The sequence below is a fragment of the Carlito syrichta genome, unplaced genomic scaffold (genome assembly GCF_000164805.1).
Source record: "Carlito syrichta isolate Samal-C Ts95f unplaced genomic scaffold, Tarsius_syrichta-2.0.1 Scaffold305169, whole genome shotgun sequence".
Classification (NCBI taxonomy): Eukaryota; Metazoa; Chordata; class Mammalia; order Primates; family Tarsiidae; genus Carlito; species Carlito syrichta.
In genome coordinates, this window is record NW_007249265.1 from 72,700 (window position 1) to 83,942 (window position 11,243).

Below are 11,243 nucleotides of genomic sequence, written 5' to 3' on the forward strand. Positions count from 1 at the left end.
CAAAAAAAAAAAAAAAAAAAAAAGAAGAAGAATTCAAGAGCCAGGCACTGGTGCCTTTTCTAGGGGAGTATTATGGGAGGGTTCCCATAACTACGTTGGAATTGAGAAACCACTACGTGCCTCTTCTGGCTGTTGGATTTCTTCTCCTTGATCTTCATTGGGCGCGTCAGAGTTGTTGGGCTCGAGTTGTTCTCTCCCACTCTTGTTTGTTAACCCCATTTCTTCTACAGTAGAGTGATCACCTGGTGAAATATAAGTGGAATCTTGTCGTCATGACAACAGAGGTAGTTTACCCCCAATTGCCCAGAAAATAGGTGCTAGATCAGTTGTCATGACAACAGAGGTGCCTGAGCCACCCTCACAGAAGCTAGTGTCCAATTATGAGCAAAGCGAAAGCCTTTGCTGAACTACATATTAACTGCTTAATCAGCAGAGACACAGAGGTCTGGTCTGTCTTGAGCTCTGACTCCATGTTTTCTGCCTAATCTGGAGACTCTAAAGCCAAAGGGGCAGGAGGATAATGACCTCTGTGAGGGTATAGGAAACAATGATCTGAATCCACTGTTAAAATCCTGGCTCTGACCTGTCTGGTCCACACTAATACAAGGGACTCTTCCCTCTTTCTACCCTCCCACCTTCCACCTCAGCTGCTCCTGGGGCACCCCTACCATATATGCTGCACTAAAAATATCTCACAAACGACCTCCTCGGTTTCAAGTCCTTTGCTAACGTCCCTTTCAGCTGAGAACAGGGCTCGTTTCTCATCTGGTGGTTTGAATTCTTGCCTAGCTTTAGTCCTTTAGTTGGGCCCTGGGCAGTTCTCCCTCTAGTGGATAGATTCACAACTGCATCTCCTAGATTAGGACATTATTCAAGAGACCTAAAAGCTATTCCTAGTCCATACCACGAATTAGAAAAAAATAGAGAGACCTGGAAGAAAGGCAAGAAAAGAGAATGCTCCCTTTTCTAAGCTAACTGTCCCCACACCCTCTTTAGCTGTGTCAAACCTGACTTTGGGTACCAAAATCTTATCTTTATAGGGGCTTCAAACTTAAGGCTTTCTCAATGCCTACCTTGAAAAAGAAGAGCAGGCTGCCAACAGGTTCAGAGTCCTTTGACCAGCTAAATTGCCTGTGTGAATATCCCAGCAACAAAGTGTTGCCGTAGTTACTGTAGAACTATTCTAGGTTGACACTGGTCCCACCTTTACTCTGCACTCACCCAACCCCCACTGCCTACAACTTGTCCCCTCCTGTTCATATACAGGTTGATCCTGACTTCATAATAAACTCTGTCATAACCAGTACTCAATTATTACACAGTTATAATCACAGCCTGGGCCCTGGTTAGTACCCTGGACTCTGCCTGAAAGTGGGCTAAGGTTTATTAATGCCAATAAAACCTGAAAATCAAACCTGTTCCATTAATCATGTCCCTTTCCAATTTTTTTTTTTTTTTGAGTCAGAGTCTCATTGTTGCCTAGGCTGGAGTGCAGTGGCACACTCGCAGCCACTGCAGCCTTTACCTGCTGGACTCAGATGATCCTTCTACCTCAGTCTTCCAAGTAGCTGGAACTACAGGTGTGTACCACCACACCTAGCTAATTTTTTTGATTAATTGTAGAGATGTGATCTCACCAAGTTGCCCAGGCTGTTCTCAAACCCTGGGTTCAGGCAATCCTCTTGCCTTGGCCTACCCAAAGTGCTGGAATTACAGGTGTGAGCCACCCTGCCAAGCCCTTTTTGAATTTTCTAAAGCCATTGCCATTCCAGTCAAACTGTAGCAGGAACCCTGGAGGCACCAAGCAAGTGGGCTGAAAAGGTTGATGGAGAGTTAATCCATTCCTAGAACCTCTATCTGGGCTCTGCTTTCCAGCTAGAGAAACAGACGTCTGCAGACTCAGAGGAGTAAATTAGGAGTGTTCTAGGAGCCAGTCAGCTGTTCACCCAACTGCAAGCGTAATCCTTTTCTTTTCTAATCTCTCCTCAGTCACCTGTCATCACGACGTGATGATCTCCTTCCATGCCACTGTATGAAGTAGTTAATTTTTTCCTATGCACTCCTGCTTTGTCTTCCCAGCTAGTCTATACATTTCCCAGGAAAGGGGGATGCTTTTGTTCACCGCCCCAGCAGGCTCAGGCCACAGTAGCCATGTATGTAACCCAGCTCACTAGCTTTTGCAGGTTGATTGGTGGAAGTTCTTTCTCAAACTGAACAGAGTGAGAGCCTTGCCATGAGTGACAGAATAACTCAACTGGAAAAAATTTCAGAATACTTTCCAGTCCTCTCAGAGACTTGGTCCCAAAACCCTGACATCCTCCAGCACCCTCTCCCATTCCCCATTCTTCAATCTCTTTTTCTCTAGCCACTCTCACACATCAGTATTTCCCACCTCCACACCTTACCTTCTACATTGTGCATTCCCTACCCGGTTTGGTTTTAGAATATCTTCCTTCTCTAGCTCCTCAGCCCTCCTCCTTTAGAGATAGCTGCAACAAAAAAGTTCCGTTTCAGCAGCCATGGGAGCCACAAATTGGTATTTAAGTTTTCATTGTCCTTCCCCAGCTCCCCCCACCATGCCCCTCAGAATTTGGCCTAAATAGATAATACTAAAATCCAGGACCCCCTGACCCCTGGATTTCAGGCCATTCATCTTTGCTACTCCAACTGCAAGAGGTACAATGTGTTAAAATAAAAAACTTCTGAGAGTAGCTTACTCTATTGGTCATATTTTCTCTCCCATGTGAAATGACTTTTTGCAGCCTGGAAAATATTTCCAAATAATTCCCTTTAGATTTACTGTGATTGGAGAAAAGGGAAAATAATTGGATCTATAGAAACAGAAATAGCAGTTGGATACAACTTTATCCTTCAGAGTTTTATTTTTCTTTTTTGCCAACATTCTGTGCTTGCATCCTGTAGCTGGGGAGCTGAGGGTATTAGGGTGAGCAATGGGAAACAGGGTGGTCCGAGGGACCCTGAACTGGAAAGTCAAGGAGAAAATCATTTTACTTACCCCCTTTATTTTTCAATTCCTTGTGAGATATTTTGTTTGCCTCTGACTCTTCATCTCTAAAATCGACCAGCCAACCTCCCCATTGGAATAGTGTAAAAATGAAATTAGAAGCCGGGCTCAGTGGCTCAGTCTGTAATCCCGCGCTTTGGGAGGCTGAGATGAGTGGATTTCCTGAGCCCACGGGTTTGAGACCCACCTGGGCAACTTGGCGAGACCTCATCTCTACAATAAATCAAAAAATTAGCCGGGCGTGATAGCACGCACCTGTAGTTCCAGCTACTTGGAAGGCTGAGGCAGAAGGATCGCCAGAGCCCGGCAGGTCAAGGCTGCATTGGCCGCCCCGGCCACTGCACTCCAGTCTGGGTGACGGAGTGAGACTCCAACTAAAAAAAAAAAAATGAAATTTGAGACTACATTTGAGGTGAGTCAAGGCCTTCGCTTATGATGACAGGTCAGCTTCTAGAGTTACTAGGCCCTACCACACCAACATCTCATCTATGAAGCCACTTTTTGATGTGTTACCATAACTGCAGAGGTCCAATGTTAAGGACCCTGTGATGGCCCTCTAGATGCACAGTGTTTAAAATCTACTTTATCCACATTTTGTGTATACTTATGACATACCCATACAATGCACACATCTTTTTCCCTATAATTTACAGTAGATACTTCAGACATCTGTAGGGTGACCAATTATTTTTTATTTCCCTTGGACTTCCCCAGATTTAGCACTGAAAGACCCAAGTACCAGGAACCCTCTCAGTCCTGGGCAAACCGAGATGGTCATTGGCATTATCCTACAAGGGCCCATTGTACTTCAGGTGATTTCTTAAATAAATGAAGCTCTTATTCCAAAACCATCAGTACTCTTAACAATTATAACCATCTTTGAAGAAAGTATTTCTCAACTCTGCCCTTTAGAAGCAAATAAAATTAGGCTTGTTTGGGTTATATATGAAATAAGTGTAAATAGGCTATGAGTGAGGGCCTGAGGGCCTCATATAAGTAAAGTTCTCTCTGTTGATCACTCAGGGACTTTAGTTCTCTCTCTATATATATTGTAGAGAGAGATATAGAGAGAGATAGATAAATATAGATAAATATCCCAATCTCTATCTCCATCTCCATCTTCATCTCCATCTCTATCTCTTTCTGTCTTTACTTCCTGGCTCCTAGCTGTGTTATAGCTACTTATAGTTGTCAGCTGACCATTGGATAAATGGATTTTATGCAGTCTACCACATTGCTTAGTGCTTATATGAAATGTACCTCTTCAATAAAAAAAGAAATGTACCTCTTCTGTGTGAATGTTAATCATATTTTGTGTACTGCACATGAATGGAATGTGCATTGGGTAATAAATGTTACCCTTGAATGTACTGACCCCTATGTCAACTCTGCTGATTTGTAAAGAAGGACACATATCTGCAATAGTGTGATCAGCGTTACCCTAATTTGGATAACCCATTAGGTTATTTAAGACTTTTGTAATTTTCAGCTTTAAGTCAAGATAGTTTTCAAAAGATACTATATACAAGGAGAACTAATTTTAAAGTTTTTGAATGACATTAAATTCAAGTTTACTAAGTCTGAATATCTCGACTTCACTGTCTAATAATTTTGTCGTTCTGTTTATTACCAGTCAGAGATAACTTAACATGAAGATGACCCTGTCACAGTGACTGGCACTTCACTGGGTTTTAGATGGTTCTAAGTGATGTTATGAATTTCACAAAGACAACTTGGGGCCTATCTGCAATTAGAATCATAGCATATAGCATACATCTACTTCATGAGTAGTTTTGTGGCCATAAAAAGTATGCAGTGGACCACCTTGTCTGTATAGCATCATTTATGAGATAATGATGTGTGACCTGGTCTTCTAGCCCCCTTTCCTAAAGCTTTGACCTCAAATTCTGCCTTTACTTCCTTGTAATTTCAGGAGGAAGATATCATCCGAGAAAGTCGCTTCTATTTCCGTGGCTATGGCTTGGGCCACTGTCTGCAGGCAAGGGATGGAGGTCCAATGGAAGGTTCTGGCATTTATAGTCCCCAACCTCCAACTCCTCTTCTAAGGGAGGGAGAAACCATGCGGAAACTCTACGTGGACCGAGCCAAGAGAATTGACACCATTTCCCGGGCTGTCTTCCCTTTCACTTTCCTCATCTTCAATATCTTCTACTGGGTTGTCTACAAAGTGCTCCGGTCAGAAGATATCCACCAGGCACTGTGAATAGTGTGGGGGCAATAGAGTCCCACTGCTACCTTCCTGCTTTCTCCTGGGTGGGCTTTTCTCCTTCATTAGACTCTATCAGGGTCTTGAACAGTCCCTTCTTGATCTCCCACTCAGAACTTCAACTACTAGTCCCAAAGCTATGTGGGCCTATACTGCATGGTGCCAATGGTGGCTGTACTTATAAAGATGGCTTACCTACCTTAGTCCAGATTTTCTTCATACTTTCCCATTTCTCGTGAGACTAAGGTTTGGCCATGTTTCTGAGGTCATGGTGACCTTCTGTTCTTGCTGAAGCCTCTCTGTTTTCCAATATTCCAGTGGAGAATATTCAGATTACTGCTATTAGATTCTGGCATTTGTCATCTTAATCTTCAGCAATCCTCACCCTGCTACCTCCTACCCAGAGCCTGGTCATTACTCTTCCCTCTGTCCCTCCTGCTGCAGGCTCAAAAAGGGAGTCTTTTCTATCCACAAGTGCTGCTCTGTGTGACCCAGTCAGGTTCCCTGGTGATGAGAGGAAGGTGAAGTCACAGGATCCCCCAGTTTTGACAAGGTTATAAGCAGTCATAGGCTGCACTGGCTGGGACATTATTATATGACCTAACAGAGAGGTGTTCAAATCTCCTGGGAAGCCCCATACTGTCAGAACTGGGGCAGAAACCGTGGACTCTCAGAAACACCAGCCTTCCAAATCTACCTGAACTTCCTGGTTTCCAAAATATTTGCTCTATTCCCTAACTAACCAGCATGGTGGCAGGGTCTGTTGGACTTCTGGGAAGTATAAAAATGGAGAAATGCTTATTGTTTAAGAAAAGTACTTGATGATGCTAGAAAACTTTCAAGAAAAGTGAGATCCAAAGTAGTAGGACCCAGGAGGAGTAGAATACAGTAAATATCCTCAGAGAGTCTTTTGTCAGGTGGGCTTTCATTTGTTTCCTTTCCTTTTTTTTCTGAAGTCTCTATTTTTCAGAACTCCTCATTTCCAACTTGCTCCTTCACTTACTTTTGGTGAGTAAATGGTGGTGCCATGCAACCTTGTTCAGGATAGAGCAGGCTTTGAGGTTCTTGGGGAGGAACTAGGCATATAGAGGACCCTATCCTGGACAAACATTGACTTATCAACCTCAGGGTAGCATCTGTAGAAGTTAGAGAGTCATAAGTCAAAGCTGTTTCTTCACCCTTCTTGCTTCACAATGAGGAGCAGTGGGGAGGTGTAGCAGTCACTTGAAGTTACCAGAAATGTCAATAGAGAGGTTTGGTGTGGAAGAGCCCACTTCAAGCCTGACATACTACTGAGACGTGGGGAAGCATGTGCCTGGCATACTAAGTCCCTTGAAGCAACCAACTGTGAGGAACTTAAACAGGAGAGATTAAAGTGTGGGGTTAACAGCTATAAGACACAGGTGATCAAATGATCTGTTAGACATCTGGTCCTTTTCACTGGACCTAGAACAATTAACTGTGTAAGTCAAATCTCTCTTCCTCCCTCCCTCCACATGGTGTTCCAAATGGAAAGTCAATAAATCCAATTATCAAAGCAAATTTTTTTTTTGAGTTGGAGTCTCACTCTGTCGCCCAGACTGGAGTGCAGCAGCCGCTCCCGGCCTCCGCAGCCTCGCCTGCTGGGCTCCGGCAATCCTTCCGCCTCAGCCTTCCGAGTAGCCGGAACTACAGGCGTGCGCTACCACGCCCGGCTGCTTTTTTGATTTATTGTAGAGATGAGGTCTCGCTGCCCAGGCGGGTCTCGAACCCGCGGGCTCAGGCAATCCACTCACCCCAGCCTCCCAAAAGTGCGGGATTACAGGCTGAGCCACCGAGTCCGACTTCAAAGCAAATCTTATAATCAAACCAAGAGCTCAGCTTTCTCTCTCCCTTTTCCTACTGAGCTTATCTGTACTTTCCTGTTCACTGAGATACTCCTCTTGTCTGTCTCTTGGTTTTGAGGAGAGCATTCTGGGCTGCCCAGGGTAGCTGGTCCAGAAATTATTTTTATTGGCAATATTATCACTCACTCAGTGAGATTTAAAACTAAAGAACTGGTTTAAGGGAGGAGATTGAAGTGAGGAGGGCAGGGAGCCCCTGTTTTCACATTTCTGCCCAGGTAGTGCCAATCAATGAGAGGCCACAAGCAATACCCCTTTGAAAGGAGCAGAGAGTGTCTCTTTGATACTCTCCATGGAGAAGCTGGGGTGTCAGGCTGCTGCAGCCCGAAGGCGGGGGTAGCGGGGGGTGGACTATGGAGATGAGCTTATTGCACAGAGCACTACTTGTTATAGATCTTGTCCAGATGGGCCAACTACACAAATCTGCCCTGTTGGAAGTCTCAAGAACAATGCCCTGGAGACAGCTACAGTACTGAGCGATAGAGCCTGCCCAACTGGGACTCAGATCAGGGCATCAGCTGGTGATGGGAGCCAAAGAAGCTAAAGTACCAACCAACATAATAGCCCAAAGGAACTCACAAAGCTACTTAGAGGCAATGCCAGGTGGAAGGTACTATCCCTCCCCATTGGAGCTCCCAAGCAGGGAGATGCATGATGTCAGAATCAGGTGCAAATGGTTTTCATTTTCCTCACCCTTCCCACTTATGTACAGCAGTCAGGGAAATGCTAGGTTTCACTAGGAGCATCTGACACCTAGCAATCCATCCAGTCATGGAATTCTTGAACATGAACCCTTCTTACATTAGTAAATTGGTAGAAGGTAATATAAAAGGCTCACTTGGAGGTCATTTCCACTTATCGTCATTCTTGTAGTACTCACTCCTCCAGAGACCACGCTACTTTCTGCCTGGATCACATTTAAAGTGATTTTGAGATTTAAAATAGCATTTTTTAAAAAAAGGAAAAAAAATCTTCCGACATAATAAAGTGTTTGGGGTGTTTTCATTAATTCATTGTTAATATTTAATGCCAGATAAATATTTTATGCATATATTTTTTCCAGAGAAAGGGCTTTATATATTTAGTTGTTAAGTCTATCAGAGCCTCCATCTTTCCTTCAGTTTGCTGTGCTCTAGGAAAACCAGTGGTCTATCATCTTCTTTTCCCTCAATCCACTACCAGCACCTCTTGCTCTCCCAGAAGTTACAAGCAAAGCAAAAAGAGCTTTCTATGTGAAAGAAAGGTAATGAATACAATGTATTCCTCTGACTTTCTACTGTAAGCATTTTTCCCTACCTTTCACCAAAAAATGGGCACTCTTCTAGTTGAAATTTTAGGTTGATTCTTGAAGTTATTTTCTCTTTTCAATGAGTCATGCAAATATCTCAACTTTGTCCAGAACATATCACCTCCTGAGAATCTTTCTATGCATCTCCACTAGCCTCTTTCCACTCTTAATTTATTATTATCAATGCTGTGGTTATTATCATCTCATCATTTCTGGCTATCCAAATCTTAGATTTGGTTTTTCTACATTAAGATTAAAGGTCTTCCTAGGCTGTTCTGCTAATGAAAAACAAATCAACCAAGCACAGGAACCATCTAGGGATTAGGAAGCCAGGTACTAATATCATTTGCTCAAGGGAAGAAATGTAGAGTAAGTTCTTTGAGGGCAAGGATTGCATCATATTTAACATTTTAGCCCACACAACTCCTGGTATCTGGCAACATTCAGTATGTACACGTAGAATTACAGCATGACTCCCCACTTGATTTATTATATATTGCACTTTTCAAATTCCTAGCATCAAGCCTCCCAAAGTGCTGGAATTACAGGTATGAACCACTACACCCAGCCTTATTATATACCACATTTCTGTTCATTCTCTTTCTGTTAACTTATTGATAACAAAAAATAGACCTGGAAGAGATCTTAAAAAATCACATAGAGTTCACACACACACACACACACACACACACACACACACACACACACACACACACACACACACTGGTCTTTTGGTGTAACAGAACCAAAATTATAAAGACAACAAAGTCTTGTAAATTGCCTCATTGAATTAGGAATGATAATGTTCTCATTAAACATTAATAATACTCCAAATATGAAGACTAATATCAAGCTATATCTCAAAAACTCATCACCAAATAAAAACCCTGGCAGTGCCAAGTGAGTACAGTAGTGGGGATGTGGGCATCACAACCATTGACCTCCACTTGCTCCATGTGTTGTTCCACTGGAGAGCCAGTCATCTCTGAAGGGAGCTGACTGAGCTGTTCTCTCCAGCCTCGCACTCTTTGCCACATCACGCTTCATAACTAAGATCATGTTTACATCCTACAAACTTAGGCCAGTGGCATCAGAATAGCTTGTTAGCCAATCTCAGAGAGGAGGGCAATGAGCTGGGGGCTTTCTCCCTCACAGAGCATTCTCTTCATGGAAGAACAACAAAGTAAATCTGATGTTATGAAGCCGACTGAAGAAGTCACATGAGAACTCAGCTATTGTCACCCTGTTTAGTAGCTCTGTTTTTCTCAGTGTCTGCTTTCACTGTGAGGCTTTCTACAAATACCCTGGTTGCATTATACTGTGTGGTGCATTATCAAAGAAGTACATGCTCTCACTATCACTTCCCTAGAATAAGGGCAAAATCTTATCATCATCCAAATTCAGGAAACGTTTTGCCTTGTAGAGCTAGATCTAGAAAAATATACATATATTCCCTATTTTAATAGTTTCCATTCATGACAGTGTAGTGATTAAAATAGTATGGTGACTTTGCCACCAGAAAGAGCCTGGGTTTGAACTACAATCCCAGCACTTACTAGATATGACTTCTTGGACAAATGACTTCACCTCCCTCAGCTTCAGTTTCCTCCTCTAAAGGGACATTTGAAGGCTCTGAAAGATCCAGCACTCAGTAACTATGATGTAGCCTTGTGCAAATTGTTGAACCTTTCTGTGCTTCAATTTTTGCATCTGTTAAATGAAGGCAATAATAGTACCTACTTCATAGGGTTGTTGTGGGAATTAAATGAGATAATGCAGGTAAAGTGCTTAATTCAATCCAGACTACATCATCATAGTCTCTCTTCTACACCTGTCAAATTTCCCTTTCTTTCTTTCATTCTTTTTCTCTCTTTCTTTCTTTCTCTCTCTCTCTCTCTCTCTCTCTCTCTCTCTCTCTCTCTCTCTCTCTCTCTCTCTATCTCTATCTCTCTATCTCTTTCTTTCTTCGAACTGGAATCTCACTCAGTTGCCCAGACTGGAGTGCCGTAGTACACTCACGGCTATTACAGCCTTGACTTGCTGGGCTCAGGCGGTCCTTCTGTCCCAGCCTTTCAAGTAGCTGGGACTACAGATGTGCACTTCCATGTCTGACTAATTTTTTAAATTTATGTAGAGACGAGGTCTTATTGAGCTTCCCATGCTGGTCTCGAACCCATGGGCTCAGGCAATTCTTTCGCCTCTGCCTCCCAAAGCGCTGGGATTACAGGTATGAGCCACTGTGCCCGGCTACACTTGTCAAATTTCTAACACATGGGCCTGTTTTGGAACTTCAGATTTCCATTTTGTGGGTCTCGTCATGCTGCGCCAACACTCACAAAATAGTCAAGCCAAAATCACTTCTCTTTTATATTTTCAGTTTCTCAACTGGCACTGGGTTCTTCCTGCTGACATAAAACATGCTTACAGGCCAGGCGCTGTGGCTCATGCCTGTAAGCCCAGCACTTAGAGAGTCTAGATGGGAGGATCACTTGAGACCAAGAGTTCAAGACTAGCCCGGACAACATAGTGAGACCTCATCTCTATTATTAAAAACAAAAACATGCTTACAAACTATGTAACCATCGCAAATGGCTTAATTTCTCTGAGCCTTAGCTTTTTTAGAAAAAGAAAGAGGGAAAGAAGAAGAAGGAGAAGGAGGAGGAGGAGGAGAGAAAGGAAGAAATGGAAGAAGTAGAAAAAAAGGAAGGAGAGGTAAAAAGAAAAGAAGGAAGATGGGAGTCTCTTCCATCCAAAATAAAAAATAAAATAAAAGCTACTCTCCTCTTGACCTTGAATTTCTCTCTGTTAACCTATTGCCCT

The 11,243-nt window shown here is 43.0% G+C and overlaps 1 protein-coding gene across 1 annotated transcript in view; it reads left to right on the forward strand.

The window, feature by feature from the left end:
* The window catches only part of GLRA4 (glycine receptor alpha 4), a 21,892-nt gene extending 16,643 nt beyond the window's left edge, over positions 1-5,249 (forward strand). Inside the window, exon 9 of the mRNA XM_008061256.1 lies at positions 4,959-5,249. Coding sequence (XP_008059447.1) covers positions 4,959-5,249 — 291 coding nt within the window. The remainder of the gene's footprint in view (positions 1-4,958) is intronic.
* The last annotated feature ends 5,994 nt before the right edge of the window (positions 5,250-11,243 follow it).